This window comes from Oncorhynchus mykiss, chromosome 13, assembly GCF_013265735.2.
Source record: "Oncorhynchus mykiss isolate Arlee chromosome 13, USDA_OmykA_1.1, whole genome shotgun sequence".
Lineage (NCBI taxonomy): Eukaryota > Metazoa > Chordata > Actinopteri > Salmoniformes > Salmonidae > Oncorhynchus > Oncorhynchus mykiss.
The window spans coordinates 48,645,177-48,667,548 of NC_048577.1; the positions used below are offsets into that span (position 1 = coordinate 48,645,177).

General features: G+C 46.8%; 1 protein-coding gene across 1 annotated transcript in view; it reads right to left on the minus strand.

Annotated features, from left to right (window-relative positions):
- Positions 1–20,413, minus strand: part of LOC110485203 (liprin-alpha-3) — a 41,784-nt gene extending 21,371 nt beyond the window's left edge. Inside the window, exons 1-11 of the mRNA XM_036941350.1 lie at positions 20,140–20,413; positions 16,278–17,359; positions 7,756–7,857; positions 4,237–4,401; positions 3,890–3,964; positions 3,740–3,799; positions 3,446–3,580; positions 3,212–3,304; positions 2,161–2,213; positions 1,926–2,019; positions 1,591–1,725 (exon numbers count right to left, since the gene is read on the minus strand). Of these exons, the coding sequence (XP_036797245.1) occupies positions 1,591–1,725; positions 1,926–2,019; positions 2,161–2,213; positions 3,212–3,304; positions 3,446–3,580; positions 3,740–3,799; positions 3,890–3,964; positions 4,237–4,401; positions 7,756–7,857; positions 16,278–16,607 (1,242 nt within the window). The 5' untranslated portion in view covers positions 16,608–17,359; positions 20,140–20,413. The remainder of the gene's footprint in view (positions 1–1,590; positions 1,726–1,925; positions 2,020–2,160; positions 2,214–3,211; positions 3,305–3,445; positions 3,581–3,739; positions 3,800–3,889; positions 3,965–4,236; positions 4,402–7,755; positions 7,858–16,277; positions 17,360–20,139) is intronic.
- Positions 20,414–22,372: the final 1,959 nt, after the last annotated feature.

Below are 22,372 nucleotides of genomic sequence, written 5' to 3' on the forward strand. Positions count from 1 at the left end.
GCTTGAGGGGGCGAAACACCCTTTTCTCATATGGACTGACCATTGTAATCTCAAGTATATCCGGGCAGCGAGGAGACTAAATCCACGTCAAGCTAGATGGGCCATGTTTTTTACTCGGTTTCGGTTCACCATCTCGTACCGGAAAGGCTTCCAAAACACCAAAGCCAACACGCTGTCCCGCCTCTATGATACCGAGAAGCGGTCCGTTAAGCTAACTCCCATCATTCCACCTTCATGTCTCGTGGCACCGGTAGTATGGGAGGTGGACGCGGAGATAGAGAGGGCCTCACGGTTAGTGCCGGCCCCCCCTAACTGTCCAGCGGGGGCTCAGTACGTGCCGAGGGGGGTCCGGGATAAGCTAATCCGTTGGGCTCATACCCTCCCCTCCTCGGGTCATCCTGGCATCGAAAGGACAGTGCGGACAGCTTGACCTCAGGTTTTCACCCCGAGAGTAATGGGCAGGTGGAGCGCGTAAACCAGGATGTGGGCAAGTTTCTGCGGTCATATTGCCGGGACCGGCCTGGTGAGTGGGCGAGGTATGTTCCTTGGGCTGAGCTCACTCAGAACTCCCTCCGCCACTCCTCAACGAACATGTCCCCTTTTGAGTGTGTGTTGGGTTACCAGCCGGTCCTGGCCCCATGGCATCAGAGCCAGACAGAGGCTCCTGCGGTAGAGGAATGGGTACAGCGCTCCAAGGACACCTGGAAAGCCGTCCAGGAGTCGCTAAGACTAGCGGGAGAACGGCCGACGCCTCGCTCTCTGGGTCGTCCTCGAGGCCGGTGGCGGCCCCGCTGCGGGAGCCGCGCGTCAGGAGGGGGGGGGGGGGGGGGGGGTACTTTTTTGTTTGTCTGTTTGTATTGTCTTATTAGTTTCACCTTTGTTCTTTTGTATGGCTTAATGAGCTTCCCTATTTTAAGTACGTGTACCCGCTCTTGTTTTGTGCAGGATTGTCTTTATGTTAAGTGTGCGTTTTAGGTAGAGGTGGTTATATTTTCTGGACTTGGCACCCTGTGTTTTTGGGTAGTCACTTTGTTGTCCGCCCCTGTGTTGTTGGGCTTGTCATTTTTGTGTGCCGTATTAAAGAGCACTTTTCCCCAGTGGAACTCTCTGTGCCTGATTCCTTCACCCACCTAGTCCCGCGTGACACCTCCCCTTCCTCCTCTGAGGAGCCTCCACTGAGGTCAGTGTACATGAATCTTATTTGGAGTGACATTTCAGCCAACTTGCCTCAACAAGTACTACATAATTGGTTCTTTAGGGTTATGCTGATGATTGAGACATTTACATCTCCTTGACAATCATGTTTGTTATAAATGACAGTTTTATGATACAAGCAATCAATTATCATAGAGCTCTTGACATGTTCTGCACCTGAGGCTGAACTACAATGTGAACAGTGTGATGAACAGTGTGATGAAGCAGCATCCATTATCATGCAGGGCTCGTAGCAACTATTGATTTATTTCAGATTTTGATTTGATATTTATTTGATTTGAGCGTGCTGTCGATTTTACACTCGAATGCACGCTTGGATGCACACACACACACACACACACACACACACACACACACCTAGTGGAGGTGGTGTACCTTGTTGAGTGCAGCCACTCTCTGGGCGAGCTGGGCCTCTATCTCAGGCAGCGTCTCGGCCCTCTGCAGGGTCTGCTGCAGCTTCTGCTTGGCATCGTCTAGACGCTCCTGGAGCTGCCTGTTCTTCTCCTCACTCTGCAGGAGTGGAGGAGGATGAGGAGGAGGAAGAGGTAAGATGAGGAGGAAGAGAAGGAGGAGAAGGAATTTAACCTCACAGTCAGTAACAAAAATAATTCTTAACCCTGAACGCAAAATGCAGAGCTTTTATCATTGCTAAACTACCAATCCTCTCCACTAGCAGAAACAACTAGGAGAAAGCAGGTCGCTTCACCCACCTGCCTGTAGAGGGAGTCTTTACTGGCCAGGTCATTCTCCAGCCTGTCTTTAATGTCGTGGAGAGACGTCGCCTCCCTCTGGGCACTTAGGTACCTGCAGGCACACAGCACAATGACATACAGCAGACACATCTTGAAGGCAATGTCGTACAACTGAACACAACAGACACAATTGCCTATGGCAAAAGACATTCCCTGGTGTATTCAGGGGGGGTGGATAGACAGTTGTATTTACCTGCGTTCTAAAGTAGTTATTCTCTCCTCCATGTCCTCCCTCTGACAAAGAGCCTGATAGAGAGGTAAAAGGGGGAGGGACAGACAGAGGAAAAGAGAGAAATAGAAAGAGGGAGAAAAACATAAAAGTCGGGCATGATCAAAGAGACTTGGCGCTGCTGGCTAAACCACTAGAACTGTAGCTGAAGTATGATAATGGTTAGTTGAAGGAAATTGTTGACAGAGGAAACACGTCGCTGCCAAGTGACAGATGTTATTGCACAAGTCCTGGAGGAGGAGGAGGAGGAGGGAGAGAAGGGGGAGGAGGAAGGAGAGGAGGGGTAGGAGGAGGAGGAAGAGGGAGAGGAGGGAGAGGAGGAGGGAGAGGAGGGGGGAGAGGGAGAGGAGGGGGAGGAGGAGGGAGAGGAGGAGGGGTAGGAGGAGGAGGAAGAGGGAGAGGAGGGAGAGGAGGAGGGAGAGGAGGGGGGAGAGGGAGAGGAGGGGGAGGAGGAGGGAGAGGAGGGGGAGGAGGATGGAGAGGAGGAAGGAGAGGAGGAGGAGGAGGATAGAGATGAGGAGGAGGGAGAGGAGGAAGGAGAGGAGGAGGAGGGAGAGGAGGAGGAGGGAGAGGAGGGAGAGGAGGGAGAGGAGGAGGGAGAGGGAGAGGAGGAGGGAGAGGAGGGAGGGGAGGAGGCCGAGGAGGGAGAGGAGGAGGAGGAGGAGGGAGAGGAGGGGGAGGAGGAGGAGGAGGGCGGAGGAGGGGGAGGGAAGAAGGAGGAGGAGGAATGGGAGGGAGAGGAGGAGGAGGTGGCTGTGTGAGTGACAGCGCTAGCTTCTATCCACACGCTTGCCTGTTTACTAGTGATACTGTTGCCATGGCTACAGGGTAAGTCTCACACATACAGTATAGTACAGTAGCAGTTATTGCTGCCAAGTAGGAAAATGGCTCTGATGCCACAGGAAACTGTTACATTTTGCTAATAGAGTAGGGAAAACAGACAAACATTTTTCTCTATCGCAATGAGATGCTGACACACACGTGTATTTTCAACCAATTGGGAAGTAGAGCTCACCTCCTTCACATCCCTCTGCAGTTTCTGATTGGCTTCCTCTGACTTGGTCACCTCCCTCCTAGCTGCAGTCAACTGTTCCTCGATCTCCCCAACCTGGAGAGTGACATAATATTTACACACAAGAAGCCACCATCTGGGTCAGTATCACATCTATGAAAGTCATATTCCTTATAACACATGTATGTCTGGTGTATGTATGACTCAAACTGTTAGTTATCTCTATTTGTCACTCACCTGTCTGCACATGAGGGCCAGTCTTTCTTTCAGCTGGGCCAGCTCTGCTCTCTGCCGCTCTATCTCTGTTTCTCTCTGTCTCTCTCTGTCAATCTCTCCATCCTCCAGGATGGAGGAGGGTCCATTGGGCAGCCGCTGTGAGAGGAAGAAGGAGAGGAAAACGACAAGGGAAAGACAAGATCATGTAAAGATGGAAATGTGATGCGACTCCTTAAACTCCAAGCAAACTATGCAGCACATGAGACACTAATACTTCAACATTTACTTCAGCCAATACAGCATAAATCCCCTCACCTCTTTCCCATTTTCTAAGCCTTGTTGGCGTCTTTTGATTTGGTCTCGTAGAGAATGGCACTAGGTAGAGATGGAGAACAGGAAGGTTTAGAAAAGATGCTTTATCTGCGGACAGAGGAAAAGGAGAACGAGCAGAGGAGGATAACTCACCTCATTTGAGGAGGACTCCAGCTCTTCCTCTAAAACAGTCACTCGCTCCAGAGCCACACGTAACCTCTCTCGCACCTAAGGAGGTCCAAGACAGACAGAGGGGGAGAGAAAGACGAGATAGTGGAAAGGGAGAAAGAGAGTGGGAGTGAAGGTGAGAGAGAGAGGTGGATGTTAGTACAGAAACGGAAATCCTGTGGAGCCAGCCCACTCACTCCTCCATTTAGCACCCAGACTGACCTTCTTGTCCAGCCTTTTACCCACACACACACACACACACACACACACACACACACACACACACACACACACACACACACACACACACACACACACACACACACACACACCTTCTCGTCCAGGGCTTTGTGGTGTTCGAACAGGGACTTGAGGGCCTTGAGGACCTCCACCTCGCTGGAGACCCCGGCAGGAGACTGGGCCTGCCTCTTCACCACTGTCATCCTCAGACTGCGCTCATGACGAGACACCAGGCACTCCAGATGCTCCAGCAGCAGCTAGACACACAGAGAGCAGGGGCCACTTGGAATAAGGATCTGATCTACATGACAACAGAATTTCAGCATGCTTATAGGGAAGGACACTCAACACGCACAGCACTTACACAAATGACTGATGACTGGCTGAGAGAAATTGATGATAAAATGATTGTGGGGGCTGTCTTGTTAGACTTCAGTGCAGCTTTTGACATTATCGATCATAGTCTGCTGCTGGAAAAACGTATGTGTTATGGCTTTACACCCCAAGCCATAACGTGGATAAAGAGTTACTTGTCTAACACAACACAAGAGGATGTTCTTTAATGGAAGCCTCTCAAATATAATCCAGTTAGAATCAGGAATTCCCCAGGGTTTTCCATTTTTACTAACGACATGCCACTGACTTTGAGTAAAGCCAGAGTGTCTATGTATGTGGATGACTCAACACGTCAGCTACTACAGCTACTGAAATGACTGCAACACTTATTAACAAAGAGCTGCAGTTAGTTTCAGAGTGGATGGCAAGGAATAAGTTAGTCCTAAATATTTATAAAACTAAAAGCATTGTATTTGGAACAAAACACTCACTAAACCTCAACTAAATCTTGTAATAAATCATGTGAAAATTGAGCAAGTTGAGATGACTAAACTGCTTGGAGTAACCCTGGATTGTAAACGGTCATGGTCAAAACAAATTGATACAACAGTAGCTAAGATGGAGAGAAGTCCATCTATAATAAAGCGATGCTCTGCCTTCTTATCAACACTATCAACAAGGCAGGTCCTACAGGCCCTAGTTTCTACCTTCTTATCAACACTATCAACAAGGCAGGTTCTACAGGCCCTAGTTTCTACCTTCTTAACAACACTATCAACAAGGCAGGTCCTACAGGCCCTAGTTTCTACCTTCTTAACAACACTATCAACAAGGCAGGTTCTACAGGCCCTAGTTTCTACCTTCTTAACAACACTATCAACAAGGCAGGTTCTACAGGCCCTAGTTTCTACCTTCTTAACAACACTATCAACAAGGCAGGTCCTACAGGCCCTAGTTTCTACCTTCTTAACAACACTATCAACAAGGCAGGTCCTACAGGCCCTAGTTTCTACCTTCTTAACAACACTATCAACAAGGCAGGTCCTACAGGCCCTAGTTTCTACCTTCTTAACAACACTATCAACAAGGCAGGTCCTACAGGCCCTAGTTTCTACCTTCTTAACAACACTATCAACAAGGCAGGTCCTACAGGCCCTAGTTTCTACCTTCTTAACAACACTATCAACAAGGCAGGTCCTACAGGCCCTAGTTTCTACCTTCTTATCAACACTATCAACAAGGCAGGTCCTACAGGCCCTAGTTTCTACCTTCTTAACAACACTATCAACAAGGCAGGTCCTACAGGCCCTAGTTTCTACCTTCTTAACAACACTATCAACAAGGCAGGTTCTACAGGCCCTAGTTTCTACCTTCTTAACAACACTATCAACAAGGCAGGTCCTACAGGCCCTAGTTTCTACCTTCTTAACAACACTATCAACAAGGCAGGTCCTACAGGCCCTAGTTTCTACCTTCTTAACAACACTATCAACAAGGTAGGTCCTACAGGCCCTAGTTTCTACCTTCTTAACAACACTATCAACAAGGCAGGTTCTACAGGCCCTAGTTTCTACCTTCTTAACAACACTATCAACAAGGCAGGTCCTACAGGCCCTAGTTTCTACCTTCTTAACAACACTATCAACAAGGCAGGTCCTACAGGCCCTAGTTTCTACCTTCTTAACAACACTATCAACAAGGCAGGTCCTACAGGCCCTAGTTTCTACCTTCTTAACAACACTATCAACAAGGCAGGTCCTACAGGCCCTAGTTTCTACCTTCTTAACAACACTATCAACAAGGCAGGTCCTACAGGCCCTAGTTTCTACCTTCTTAACAACACTATCAACAAGGCAGGTCCTACAGGCCCTAGTTTCTACCTTCTTAACAACACTATCAACAAGGCAGGTCCTACAGGCCCTAGTTTCTACCTTCTTAACAACACTATCAACAAGGCAGGTCCTACAGGCCCTAGTTTCTACCTTCTTAACAACACTATCAACAAGGCAGGTCCTACAGGCCCTAGTTTCTACCTTCTTAACAACACTATCAACAAGGCAGGTCCTACAGGCCCTAGTTTCTACCTTCTTAACAACACTATCAACAAGGCAGGTCCTACAGGCCCTAGTTTCTACCTTCTTATCAACACTATCAACAAGGCAGGTTCTACAGGCCCTAGTTTCTACCTTCTTATCAACACTATCAACAAGGCAGGTCCTACAGGCCCTAGTTTCTACCTTCTTATCAACACTATCAACAAGGCAGGTTCTACAGGCCCTAGTTTCTACCTTCTTAACAACACTATCAACAAGGCAGGTCCTACAGGCCCTAGTTTCTACCTTCTTAACAACACTATCAACAAGGCAGGTCCTACAGGCCCTAGTTTTGTCGCACCTTGACTACTGTTCAGTCGTGTGGTCAGCTGCCACAAAAAAAAGGACTTAGGAAAATTGCAATTGGCTCAGAACAGGGCAGCACGGCTGACCCTTGGATGTACACAGTGAGCTAATATTAATAATACCCATGTCAATCTCTACTGGCAGAAAGTGGAGGAGAGATTGACTTCATCACTACTTTTATTTATGAGAGGTATTGACATGTTGAATACACCGAGCTGTCTGTCTAAATTACTGGCACACAGCTAGGACACCCATGCATACCCAACAAGACATGCCACAAGAAGTCTCTCCACAGTCCCCAAGTCCAGAACAGACTTTGGGAGGCACACAGCTCGGACACCCATGCATACCCCACAAGACATGTCACCAGAGGTCTCTTCACAGTCCCCAAGTCCAGAACAGACAACGGAAGTACTACATAGAGCCATGACTACATGGAACTCTGTTCCACATCAAGTAACTGACACAGGCAGTAAAATTAGATTTGAAAAACAGATAAAAAAAACACCTTATGGAACAACGGGGACTGTGACACAACAAACATTGGCACAGACACTTACACACACAAAAACATACGCACTATACACACACATGGATTTAGTACTGTCGATGTGGTAGTGGTGGAGTAGGGGGCTGAGGGCACACAGTGTGTTTTGAAATCTGTGAATGTATTGTACAAATACAAACTGAACTGTATAACATATAGGTATACAGACATACTCAAGCGTAAACATATGCGTGCATGAATAGACATGCACACATCAATAGACACAAAGACGTACACTTAAGCCCACAATTCAACACGCGCACACGCACACGCGCGCACACACACACACACACACACACACACACACACACACACACACACACACTAACCCGTGTGTTGTTCCTCTCTGCCTTGAGTTCTGCTATCTCCTCCTCTCTCTCCAGCAGCTGCTCCCGGCAGACATTCAGCTCTTTGGTCAGCACTGCAAACTCCTGCAGAGACACAAGGGGGCGACGTTACTCACAATACACTGTATGTAGCCATAATCATATACAGTACATTAGCACACATACATACAGCACAATTACAAACAGTTCAACAAGACACAATTAAGCACAAAAACATTTCAACAAGAAAAAAATTTACATTTAAATTACAGACCTGTGACACACTGGTGTGACACATACACACACAGTGGAGGCTGGTGGGAGGAGCTATAGGAGGACGAGCTCATTGTAATGTCCAAAATGGTATAAATAGAAGGGGATCACACACAAAGATATGGAAACCACATTTGACCCCATTCCATGCATTCCATTCCAGCCATTACAATGAGCCCGTCCTCCTATAGCTCCTCCCACCAGCCTCCACTGATCACTGAGTCGACTATAGTATGACGTTGAGTTTCCAACTACGTATATCTGGGAGCAGATAATGTCTATGTTCCTGACCTGGGTTGCTCATAACACTCCAGTGAACACCTCATGGCCATTCCTCATGGCCATGGCGGGGCCAGCCATGTTGTGTAGGCTAGGCTGACATATGGCCACATATGACACTGTACCATCCTCTGTCCTGTCGGCCATCTTGGCTCAGATGGACTTTACCCGTGCGTGACCAAGCCGTGACACACATTCACTATCAGTGTCACAGTAAGGAAAGGCATGCAACCGCCCGTGTCCTGGAGCATGTGAAGACTGAATCATGGGCGTTTCCACAAGCCACTGAGAGACATTGGTGCTCAGTCCAGCTCTTCCAGTATATGGTGTAATTCTACATGCCCTGGAGCATTATAACATAACACTGTTGATTATTGTGTTCAGTGGACTGGTAGGAATATTAGGGACTGGGCTGTCAGTGTGCACATCGGTGGTAACTACTGATAGAGGAGAAAAGAGAAAAAGAAGACAGGGTAAAAAGGGAAAAAGACGACAGGGGAAAAGGGAAAAAGACGACAGGGGAAAAAGGGAAAAAGACGACAGGGGAAAAAGACGACAGGGGAAAAAGACGACAGGGGAAAAAGACGACAGGGGAAAAAGACGACAGGGGAAAAAGGGAAAAAGACGACAGGGGAAAAAGACGACAGGGGAAAAAGACGACAGGGGAAAAAGGGAAAAAGACGACAGGGGAAAAAGACGACAGGGGAAAAAGACGACAGGGGAAAAAGACGACAGGGGAAAAAGGGAAAAAGACGACATGGGAAAAAGGAAAAAAAACGACGGGAAAAAGACGATAGGGGAAAAAGACGACAGGGGAAAAAGGGAAAAAGACGACAGGGGAAAAAGGGAAAAAGACGACAGGGGAAAAAGACGACAGGGGAAAAAGACGACAGGGGAAAAAGGGAAAAAGAAGACAGGGGAAAAAGGGAAAAAGACGACAGGGGAAAAAGGGAAAAAGACGACAGGGGAAAAAGACGACAGGGGAAAAAGGGAAAAAGAAGACAGGGGAAAAAGGGAAAAAGACGACAGGGGAAAAAGACGACAGGGGAAAAAGGGAAAAAGAAGACAGGGGAAAAAGGGAAAAAGACGACAGGGGAAAAAGACGACAGGGGAAAAAGGGAAAAAGAAGACAGGGGAAAAAGGGAAAAAGACGACAGGGGAAAAAGACGACAGGGGAAAAAGGGAAAAAGAAGACAGGGGAAAAAGGGAAAAAGACGACAGGGGAAAAAGACGACAGGGGAAAAAGGGAAAAAGACGACAGGGGAAAAAGGGAAAAAGACGACAGGGGAAAAAGGGAAAAAGACGACATGGGAAAAAGGAAAAAAAAACGACGGGAAAAAGGGAAAAAGACGACGGGGAAAAAGGGAAAAAGACGATAGGGGAAAAAGACGACAAGGGAAAAAGACGACAGGGGAAAAAGGGAAAAAAAACGACGGGAAAAAGGGAAAAAGACGATAGGGGAAAAAGACGACAGGGGAAAAAGACGACATGGGGAAAAAGGAAAAAAAAACGACAGGGAAAAAGGGAAAAAGACGATAGGGGAAAAAGACGACAGGGGAAAAAGGGAAAAAGACGACAGGGGAAAAAGGGAAAAAGACGACAGGGGAAAAAGGGAAAAAGACGACAGGGGAAAAAGACGACAGGGGAAAAAGACGACAGGGGAAAAAGGGAAAAAGAAGACAGGGGAAAAAGGGAAAAAGACGACAGGGGAAAAAGGGAAAAAGACGACAGGGGAAAAAGACGACAGGGGAAAAAGGGAAAAAGAAGACAGGGGAAAAAGGGAAAAAGACGACAGGGGAAAAAGACGACAGGGGAAAAAGGGAAAAAGAAGACAGGGGAAAAAGGGAAAAAGACGACAGGGGAAAAAGACGACAGGGGAAAAAGGGAAAAAGAAGACAGGGGAAAAAGGGAAAAAGACGACAGGGGAAAAAGACGACAGGGGAAAAAGGGAAAAAGAAGACAGGGGAAAAAGGGAAAAAGACGACAGGGGAAAAAGACGACAGGGGAAAAAGGGAAAAAGACGACAGGGGAAAAAGGGAAAAAGACGACAGGGGAAAAAGGGAAAAAGACGACATGGGAAAAAGGAAAAAAAAACGACGGGAAAAAGGGAAAAAGACGACGGGGAAAAAGGGAAAAAGACGATAGGGGAAAAAGACGACAAGGGAAAAAGACGACAGGGGAAAAAGGGAAAAAAAACGACGGGAAAAAGGGAAAAAGACGATAGGGGAAAAAGACGACAGGGGAAAAAGACGACATGGGGAAAAAGGAAAAAAAAACGACAGGGAAAAAGGGAAAAAGACGATAGGGGAAAAAGACGACAGGGGAAAAAGGGAAAAAGACGACAGGGGAAAAAGGGAAAAAGACGACAGGGGAAAAAGGGAAAAAGACGACAGGGGAAAAAGACGACAGGGGAAAAAGACGACAGGGGAAAAAGACGACAGGGGAAAAAGGGAAAAAGACGACAGGGGAAAAAGGGAAAAAGACGACAGGGGAAAAAGGGAAAAAGACGACAGGGGAAAAAGACGACGGGGAAAAAGGGAAAAAGACAACGGGGGAAAAAGACGACAGGGGAAAAAGACGACGGGAAAAAGGGAAAAAGACGACAGGGGAAAAAGACGACGGGAAAAAGGGAAAAAGACGACAGGGGAAAAAGACGACAGGGGAAAAAGGGAAAAAGACGACAGGGGAAAAAGGGAAAAAGACGACGGGGGAAAAAGACGACGGGAAAAAGGGAAAAAGACAACAGGGGAAAAAGGGAAAAAGACGACGGGGGAAAAAGGGAAAAAGAAGACAGGGGGAAAAGAAGACAGGGGAAAAAGACGACAGGGGAAAAAGGGAAAAAGAAGACAGGGGAAAAAGAAGACAGGGGAAAAAGACGACAGGGGAAAAAGACGACAGGGGAAAAAGACGACAGGGGAAAAAGGGAAAAAGACGACAGGGGAAAAAGACGACGGGAAAAAGGGAAAAAGACGACAGGGGAAAAAGGTTAAAAGACGACAGGGGAAAAAGACGACGGGAAAAAGACGACAGGGGAAAAAGGGAAAAAGACGACAGGGGAAAAAGGGAAAAAGAAGACAGGGGAAAAAGAAGACAGGGGGAAAAGACGACAGGGGAAAAAGGGAAAAAGACGACAGGGGAAAAGAAGACAGGGGAAAAAGGGAAAAGGAAGACAGGGGAAAAAGACGACAGGGGAAAAAGACGACAGGGGAAAAAGGGAAAAAGACGACAGGGGAAAAGAAGACAGGGGAAAAAGGGAAAAGAAGACAGTGGAAAAAGAAGACAGGGGAAAAAGGGAAAAGAAGACAGTGGAAAAAGGGAAAAGAAGACAGGGGAAAAAGGGAAAAAGACGACAGGGGAAAAAGGGAAAAGAAGACAGGGGGAAAGTTAGGGGTGATGTACAGATGGTACACAGCAGACCCATAGGAATTTGGAATTCTGGGATTGATTCTAGCTGAAAAGACAGCTTTTGGCACCAATATCCCACAATTATATGCGTTCTCTCTCTAGTTCTTTCTTTCTACTATCCTTGTCTCACTCCCCCTCCACAGTCCAAGACACAATGTGATCATAAACTACCTCAAGGTGTCTCGACTGTACCGAGCCTCCATCTCTCCCTCTCATCCTCTCACTCAGCCTTCTCCGCTCTCATCCTCACAATCCTTCATCCATCTCTATCTCTCCATGTGATAACCCAGAACACCTAAGAATAGATGCCAGAAGCTCCATCATTAGTATGCAGCAATATGCACATTGGCCTGATTCGTTAGTCTGTGTGTGTGTTTCACACCACCAGTTCTCTCTCTGTACCATGCTCTTATTCTCACTCTGCAGCCCTCTCTCTCTATCAATCTGTCTCTCTCCACTCTCCCTCTCTCTTTCTCAGCAGTGGCGGCACACTCTGAGCAGACGCACTCAATGAACCCTGCTGGTGTTGAATCTTTCACAATGCGCTGTGCTGCTAGCTCTAGTGTTGAATCTATCACAGCGCTCTGTGCTGCTAGCCCTAGTGTTGAATCTATCACAGCGCTCTGTGCTGCTAGCGCTAGTGTTGAATCTATCACAGGGCTCTGTGCTGCTAGCTCTAGTGTTGAATCTATCACAGCGCTCTGTGCTGCTAGCGCTAGTGTTGAATCTATCACAGCGCTCTGTGCTGCTAGCTCTAGTGTTGAATCTATCACAGCACTCTGTGCTGCTAGCCCTAGTGTTGAATCTATCACAGCGCTCTGTGCTGCTAGCTCTAGTGTTGAATCTATCACAGGGCTCTGTGCTGCTAGCTCTAGTGTTGAATCTATCACAGCACTCTGTGCTGCTAGCCCTAGTGTTGAATCTATCACAGCGCTCTGTGCTGCTAGCGCTAGTGTTGAATCTATCACAGCGCTCTGTGCTGCTAGCTCTAGTGTTGAATCTATCACAGCGCTCTGTGCTGCTAGCGCTAGTGTTGAATCTATCACAGCGCTCTGTGCTGCTAGCGCTAGTGTTGAATCTATCACAGCACTCTGTGCTGCTAGCCCTAGTGTTGAATCTATCACAGCGCTCTGTGCTGCTAGCCCTAGTGTTGAATCTATCACAGCGCTCTGTGCTGCTAGCGCTAGTGTTGAATCTATCACAGCGCTCTGTGCTGCTAGCGCTAGTGTTGAATCTATCACAGCACTCTGTGCTGCTAGCTCTAGTGTTGAATCTATCACAGCGCTCTGTGCTGCTAGCTCTAGTGTTGAATCTATCACAGCGCTCTGTGCTGCTAGCTCTAGTGTTGAATCTATCACAGCGCTCTGTGCTGCTAGCTCTAGTGTTGAATCTATCACAGCACTCTGTGCTGCTAGCTCTAGTGTTGAATCTATCACAGCACTCTGTGCTGCTAGCCCTAGTGTTGAATCTATCACAGCACTCTGTGCTGCTAGCTCTAGTGTTGAATCTATCACAGCACTCTGTGCTGCTAGCTCTAGTGTTGAATCTATCACAGCGCTCTGTGCTGCTAGCTCTAGTGTTGAATCTATCACAGCGCGCTGTGCTGCTAGCGCTAGTGTTGAATCTATCACAGCGCTCTGTGCTGCTAGCTCTAGTGTTGAATCTATCACAGCGCTCTGTGCTGCTAGCTCTAGTGTTGAATCTATCACAGCGCGCTGTGCTGCTAGCCCTAGTGTTGAATCTATCACAGCGCTCTGTGCTGCTAGCGCTAGTGTTGAATCTATCACAGCGCTCTGTGCTGCTAGCGCTAGTGTTGAATCTATCACAGCGCTCTGTGCTGCTAGCGCTAGTGTTGAATCTATCACAGCGCTCTGTGCTGCTAGCGCTAGTGTTGAATCTATCACAGCGCTCTGTGCTGCTAGCGCTAGTGTTGAATCTATCACAGCGCTCTGTGCTGCTAACGCTAGTGTTGAATCTATCACAGCGCTCTGTGCTGCTAGCGCTAGTGTTGAATCTATCACAGCGCTCTGTGCTGCTAGCGCTAGTGTTGAATCTATCACAGCGCTCTGTGCTGCTAGCGCTAGTGTTGAATCTATCACAGCGCTCTGTGCTGCTAGCCCTAGTGTTGAATCTATCACAGCGCTCTGTGCTGCTAGCGCTAGTGTTGAATCTATCACAGCGCTCTGTGCTGCTAGCGCTAGTGTTGAATCTATCACAGCGCTCTGTGCTGCTAGCGCTAGTGTTGAATCTATCACAGCGCTCTGTGCTGCTAGCCCTAGTGTTGAATCTATCACAGCGCTCTGTGCTGCTAGCGCTAGTGTTGAATCTATCACAGCGCTCTGTGCTGCTAGCGCTAGCGTTGAATCTATCACAGCACTCTGTGCTGCTAGCCCTAGTGTTGAATCTATCACAGCGCTCTGTGCTGCTAGCGCTAGTGTTGAATCTATCACAGCGCTCTGTGCTGCTCGCATCATGTATGTGTCCGAAGATGTGTGCACCATATTGATCCCCCTCTCAGTGAGGTAATATGGCCCTTTAATGTCCAGTCATTCTCAGTAAGAACACATTGTCCTATCACATCTGTTATTGCTTTCAATAGTTCAGAGAACATATGGGTTCTAACAAAATAAACCGCATCACTCATCTTAGGCATCCAGGGAGACTGCCTGTCTGAAATCCAAGATGGAGTCCTTTTCGCATGTTCAGTGGCGTCAGTCACACTAGAATGATTACTCCACGGGCATAAGGATGTGGGCTAATATTGGCCTGGGTATTATAGAGGTCTGGGTATTATAGAGGTCTTTACTCAATTGAATGGAACCGCCAATAATATGTAACTGTCTGTCATGAAGTCTAAGTCATGATTCAGCCACAGCCCTGCTCAGTATGCACCAGAAGTGGTCCGTAGGAGCAGGAACAACCACATACCAACAAGAACAGACGGAACAGCTAAGTACAGATGGAACAACTCAGTAAAAAACTGAACAGCTCATTGGTGAGTCCAGTAGATAGCAGGATAGCTCAGTATGGATAAGAGAAGCAACATAAAACCAGAACCCATGATAACGTCTGAGCATAAAAAACTGAAATATAACATTTACATAAGTATTCAGACCCTTTACTCAGTATTTTGTTGAAGCACCTTTGGCAGCGATTACAGACTTGCGTTTTCTTGGGTATGACGCCACAAGCTTGGCACACCTGTATTTGGGGAGTTTCTCCCATTCTTCTCTGCAGATCCTCTCAAGTTCTGTCAGGTTGGATGGGAAGCGTCGCTGCACAGCTATTTTCAGGTCTCTACAGAGATGTTCGATCAGGTTCAAGTCCGGGCTCTGGCTGGGCCACTCAAGGACATTCAGAGAGTTGTCCCGAAACCACTCCTGCGTAGTCTTGGCTGTGGGCTTAGGGTCATTGTCCTGTTGGAAGGTGAACCTTTTCCCCAGTCTGAAGTCCTGAGCGCTCTGGAGCAGGTTTTCTGTACTTTGCTCTGTTCATCTTTCCCTCGATCCTGACTAGTCTCCCAGTCCATGTCACTGAAAAACATTCCCACAGCATGATGCTGCAACCACCATGCTTTACCGTAGGGATGGTGCCAGGTTTCCTCCAGACGTAACACTTGGCATTCAGGCCAAAGAGTTCAATCTTGGTTTCATCAGACCAGAGAATCTTGTTTCTCATGGTCTGAGAGTCCTTTAGGTGCCTTTTGGCAAACTCCAAGCGGGCTGTCATGTGCCTTTTACTGAGGAGTGTCTTCCATCTGGCCACTCTACCATAAAGGTCTGATTGGCGGTGCTGCAGAGATTGTTGTCCTTCTGGAAGGTCCTCCCTTCTCCACAGATGAACTTTTGAGCTCTGTCAGAGTGACCATCGGGTTCTCGAGGCCCTTCTCCCACGATTGCTCAGTTTGGCCTGGCTCTAGGAAGAGTCTTGATGGTTCCAAACTTCTTCCATTTAATAATGATGGAGGCCACTGTCAACTTTGGGACCTTATATAGTCAGGTGTGTGCCTTTCCAAATCATGTCCAATCAATTAAATTTACCACAGGTGGATTCCAATCAAGTTGTAGAAACATCTCAAGGATGATCAATGGAAACAGGATGCATCTGATCCCAAACAAACAGCATGGAGTCTCATAGCAAAGGGTCTGAATACTTATGTAAATAAGGTATTTTAGTTTATTTTTTATTCTAAAAACTTGTTTTCACTTTGTCATTATGGGATATTGTGTGTAGATTGATGAGGGAAATATTTAATTTAATCAATTTTAGAATAAGGCTGTAAGTAACATAATGTGAAAAAAGTCAAGGGGTCTGAATACTTTCCGAATGCACAGTATACACTCACTCTCTCTCTTTCACACTTACAATGTGTTTGCAGCGAGGCAACAGAAAGGTCTCTATAGATTCTTTCTCCAGATCTCACACTTAGTATGTAAACACACATACGACACGCACTCATGCACACAGAAACACACACACACAGGCAGCCACATACGCAAGTGCACACGCAAACACGGACGCACAAATGTACACACACACACAGACACACACCCACTCCCCGTGTGTACCTGTGGTAGGGCGATGGACAGCTGTCTCGAGAGGGAGTCCTTCTCATGGCCCAGGTCTCGGAGTCGAAGCTGGGCTGTCCCCAGACTGTCCTGGGTCTCCCTCAGGCTGTCCAGCAGCCTCTCCCTCTCCGTCAGCATGTTCACCATCAGAGATTCCAGATTCCCTGTGCTGCCCCCCTCGTCACCTCCGCCCCGGGGCTCCCCTCTGCCCCCGTACCCACCCCCCATACCGCCTCCCATTCCCCCGCCACTCCCTCCCGGAGAGGAAGGCCCTCCTCCACTCCCGCCACGCCCATCCTCAGAGATGGTGGGCATCACCTCGCACATCATCTTGAGGCCGGAGAGTGTGTGGGGTGTTAGCTGAAAGTTGGTGGGTGTCGGTGGAGAGTGTGGGATTGTGGGATTGTTCTGGGAGAATTTGCTTCAAGGAGCCCACAGAATTTAGTTTCAAGTGTGTATGCTTGTATGAGGTAAGGTGTGAAGGGCACTCTATTCTCTTTTGTCTCTCTCTCTCTCTATTTCTCTCTGCCTAGCTTTGGCCCTTGGTCTCTCTCTTATGTTTGTGTCCTTATCCTTTTCTCCTGTCACTATGTGAGAGAGGTTGGTTGACAGGCAAGCAGAATGGTGGCACTCTGTTACCCTTCTCTCTCCTCTGTACCTCACCTCCCTATGAATAAGACGTCACAGTCATCACTAACAAGCCTGTGTTTGGTTGGTTAACGGCTTGTCACTCTGTACCTTGCTACTTCCTCATCTCTACTTCCTGGCTTCACCGAATTAGCTCCTTTGGATGTATTGCTACAATAGGAATAGCTCTGCTGTGTCTAGCAAACACCTGATTGGCTCTCTGCTTGTGGTGATAACAACTGATTGGTTGTCTCAGTGAGTCTGGCTGAGTGACAGGGCCCAGGTAATTGTGAGGTACCTTTAGGGTGCGGCAAGGCAAGGTCTAGAGTAGTAGGACGAGATAGGAGGAGTCCATGGTGGTGTCTAGGAGTTTAGGGAGGGGGCAAGAGGGAGGGCAGGTGTAGTGGAGGGCCTTGGACACCCCAGGGTGGTCTTCAGACAGATGAGAGAAGCAGCTGGAAAATAGAGAACAAGATGATTGGAAACTGGGGAAAATAAGAGAGAAACGGGGGAAAGGAAGAGAGAAACAGGGGAAAGGAAGAGAGAAACAGGGGAAAGGAAGAGAGAAACAGGGGAAAGGAGGAGAGAAACAGGGGAAAGGAAGAGAGAAACAGGGGAAAAGAAGAGAGAAACAGGGGAAAGGAAGAGAGAAACAGGGGAAAGGAAGAGAGAAACAGGGGAAAGGAAGAGAGAAACAGGGGAAAGGAAGAGAGAAACAGGGGAAAAGAAGAGAGAAACAGGGGAAAAGAAGAGAGAAACAGGGGAAAGGAAGAGAGAAACAGGGGAAAGGAGGAGAGAAACAGGGGAAAGGAAGAGAGAAACAGGGGAAAGGAAGAGAGAAACAGGGGAAAGGAAGAGAGAAACAGGGGAAAGGAAGAGAGAAACAGGGGAAAAGAAGAGAGAAACAGGGGAAAAGAAGAGAGAAACAGGGGAAAGGAGGAGAGAAACGGGGGAAAGGAGGAGAGAAACGGGGGAAAGGAGGAGAGAAACACGGGAAAGGAAAAGAGAAATGGGGGAAAGGAAGAGAGAAACGGGGGAAAAGAAGAGAGAAACGGGGGAAAGGAGGAGAGAAACAGGGGAAAGGAGGAGAGAAACGGGGAAAGGAGGAGAGAAACGGGGGAAAGGAGGAGAGAAACGGGGGAAAGGAGGAGAGAAACGGGGGAAAGGAGGAGAGAAACGGGGGAAAGGAAGAGAGAAACGGGGGAAAGGAAGAGAGAAACGGGGGAAAGGAAGAGGGAAACGGGGGAAAAGAAGAGAGAAACGGGGGAAAAGAAAAGAGAAACGGGGGAAAGGAGGAGAGAAACGGGGGAAAGGAAGAGAGAAACAGGGGAAAAGAAGAGAGAAACGGGGGAAAGGAAGAGAGAAACGGGGGAAAGAAGGAGAGAAACAGGGGAAAGGAAGAGAGAAACAGGGGAAAGGAAGAGAGAAACAGGGGAAAGGAGGAGAGAAACAGGGGAAAGGAAGAGAGAAACAGGGGAAAAGAAGAGAGAAACAGGAGAAAGGAAGAGAGAAACAGGGAAAAGGAAGAGAGAAACAGGGGAAAAGAAGAGAGAAACAGGGGAAAGGAAGAGAGAAACAGGGGAAAAGAAGAGAGAAACGGGGGAAAGGAAGAGAGAAACGGGGGAAAGAAGGAGAGAAACGGGGGAAAGGAAGAGAGAAACGGGGGAAAAGAAGAGAGAAACAAGGGAAAGGAGGAGAGAAACAGGGGAAAGGAAGAGAGAAACAGGGGAAAGGAAGAGAGAAACAGGGGAAAGGAAGAGAGAAACAGGGGAAAAGAAGAGAGAAACAGGGGAAAAGAAGAGAGAAACAGGGGAAAGGAAGAGAGAAACAGGTGAAAGGAAGAGAGAAACAGGGGAAATTAAGAGAGAAATTATAGTGTTTTTTTCCATTAAACTCTCAAGGCTCTCAATCAACTTATATAATTGTAATTGACAAGTTGAAAGAGCCTCATCCTTGGATCTAATAATGCAACAGATTTTAGAGAACAGTTTGTTAGTAACCAACATCATAAAGACAATCCAGGCCGGAAGAGGAGGAAGTGGAGAACCCCTTTTCTGAGATGTGGGTGGACCAGGTGAGATGATTGGGTGGCCAGTACAGACACAAAGCCATTATGATAATGACTAAATCAAATATGTCATAGCCAGTTGGAAGAAGCTGTTTACAGAGCAGGCCAGACAATTAAGACACCTACAGTAGCCTATGTATTGCACAATGAAAGCATTTGACTTGATGAAGAAAAAATCTGTCTAATCAACCTCCATAGGCATGCACACAAACACGTTCTCTCTCATCTCTCTCGCACACAAACACTTCACATATTCATTGAACATCAAACACACACACACCTATCTCTGTTCCACCACAATGACTAATCAGGAGAATACATAGTTGGAGCCTATTGCATTACTTCTGTCCAGCATCCACGGCAACCTACTCCGTTGCACACGTCTGTCTGAAACTATGCATCCATCGGTCTCTGCTCTTATCTGTCCATACAGCCGATTAGTCATAATGCTAATCATGGATGCGCGTTATACACGGAAATGAGAGTCATGGAGGGTTACGCTGTAGCCTTAGCCTGGCCATCTCGTTCAGTAGGGGGGATCATGGGTAAAATAAACGAGCCGGATGTATCCCTTAATAGTCTACAGAGATAGACAGACAGACATGTATTTATGCGGGCAGTCTCATAACCTATTTGAATTTAAATTGTCATCATTGTAATTATGGACTATGTGTAGTCTGTAGAAGGGAATATATCTCTGTCTCATAATAACCTCTGTATCACACTGTCATGTATGTTACAATCTGAAAATATATTTAGCGAGAAGGGTCTATGTTAGGCCTAATAAATTAAAACCACAGTCACAACAGAAAAGCGACGCGAATAAAATAAAACAGAAGATGTAATGTATTTAGGCTATGTAGCCTATAGCCTCTTCCCGTCCGATTTCCTTCCAATGGCCTCTATGCAAATAATTCTGCAAACGAAATAAAGGCTATACGCACAAATGAAAGAATATGCATTCTTATATTCTTAAATGCCCCAATTATATTGTAGGCAATGAAGCATCCCGTTACACCCAATGTTAGGCGTTACACCCCACCGCCTCACCGCCTTGCCCCCTCTCCATCCTCCTCCTCAAAAACAGCTGGCAGATAATGCACAGCTCCATCTCACAACATTAATTACATGTCAGATACCAATGTTGTATTCATAATCTTATCTCACCCTTGTCATCGTCGAAAGCAAAAAATACATAATTCCCATTTACCCCATCCGGGCATCTCGCGGTTAAAAGTCGTATCGCCGTGAAACCCCAGTTGCCAGCAAGCAACCCCCTCCCCTCTCCCTTCTCACACATGTAAACGATGGCACTGGGCGCGAGCGACGTTACACCTCACCATAAACAACCCCCGTCTTTCTCTCTCTCCTCATTCTCCATCCATCCCTCCCTCGGATAAAAAGGTGCTGGGTCTTAAAGAAACAAACTCGCAGCTCTCACGCGCCCGCTCACGCACGCGGGGCTATACAATTAATTGATGATGCATGGGAACGCGCGCGCACACACTCATAAAGGCACAGTCGTGATTTCATTTTACATTGACACACATTAAAATTACACTCACATTCAATGTTAGACCCGACATGTATGGAAATCAGAGAATGACTAATAACTTCTACAGCCTCATATTGTAGGCTACAGTGAAACATTCTCCCCCTCTTGTGTCTAGTATGAGAACTGCGTCATTCACAGCTCAAAACTCACCTATTGCTCACACTGGCTTTTTGACCGTGACCCCCCCCCCCCCCCCCCCCCCCACATAATAAACTATGTATATCACAAATATTAATTTTTGTCTTCAACATATTTCACCATTTAATGTTTTGTTGTGCAGAGTGGGTCGTTAAATGTTGAGGCCTAAATATGGTTTATGATAAAAGAATGTGTTATTTTCATGGATTTTGAACCTATTTCTACAGAAATGCAAATCGTCTATAAATGTCAAAACCAAATTACCCGCTAGTCATCTCCACCTCTGTATTCTTCTCATGGTCAGACGCACAGACAGATGTGCAGTTGACACCAATCACCACAGGGCATCGGTAACACTTCAACCAACCGAAGGCAAGAGAAGGCGTTTCCTGGAACTGGCAGGGCCAATAGAAAAAAATGAAATTGGTTTCAGCTCAATTGGTTGGGGCGGTAAGAAGGGTCCCGGAAGGGATGACGTAATTTTCTCTGAGAGGATGATGTCATTGTAATGCACAGAGAGAGCATTCAAATAGGCAATAATCTTTCCTTTGGAGAAGAGACAGAAAGCTATTGCATCATCGAGACACTTAGTAGAATGAATGTGTCAATAGTCTGAGTAAGTCTGCAGGTCCCACTTGAGATAAGTACAGATGTGATATCAAGAACAATAATTGTCAGACAGAAAAGTGTGTCCATTGCATAGCTTATCATATAAAACATGCACACGCACACCCCTCTCTCTCCCTCTCTCCTTCCAGGTCAGACTAAGGTCAGGGTCAGACCAGAGGCAGCAGCAGTCTGACCTCATAGAGAGCCAAACAGATTATCAGTCCCTGTCTCCCATGATGCCCTTTCTCTTCTTTCCTTAAGATACATTTGTAATCCACCACTCTTTGGCCAAATACCTTATTGAAAAGACACTTGATCTGCCCGTTATCAACATTTAAATCCCTCATCCAACTCATGCCAAATCACAAATACTGTTATTATTCCAGAGATTTGCACTCTGAGATTCCACAGTGTGAAGATAGTGACAATGGATAGGACACATATGACATAACAGGTTTCAGCAACTCTCTGTCCTATACCTTGCTGTTGCAGGGAGAGGACTGGCTGACACTGATGCCTCCTCTCAGAAGACACCAGACCAGATGAGAAGTTCACCCACACACTGTGAATTGGAAAATGTATGTGCTTTAAAAACTACCTTTATCTGAATAAAGTCTATTAGTGAAAGCTCAGCACAATGTCTAACAGCCCATCTGCAGGATTAAAGTGAAGAACTGGACAGAATTACATTGTATTGATCTGTAGGCATATTGGTTTGGTAAACAGACCAAATGTATGGGTGTTTTTCTACAAAGCTCTCAATAGGAGAGTGAGGCTAATGACAGAAAGAACTCTGTGTCCATATCTTTCCACATTTGTGCTGTTTCTGCACTGACTCAATGTCTCCCTCTGCAGGTACATATGGATACTGCACCATGGCCTAATTACAAATAAAAATACATTTAAAAAACATGCGCCAAATACAACAGATGTAGACTTTACAGTGAAATTCTTACTTACAAGCCCTTAACCAACAATGCAGTTTTAAGAAAATACCTTTAAAAAAGTAAACGATAAGAATAACAACTAATTGAAGAGCAGCAGTAAATAACAGTAGCGAGGCTATATGCAGGGGGTACAGAGTCAATGTGCGGGACA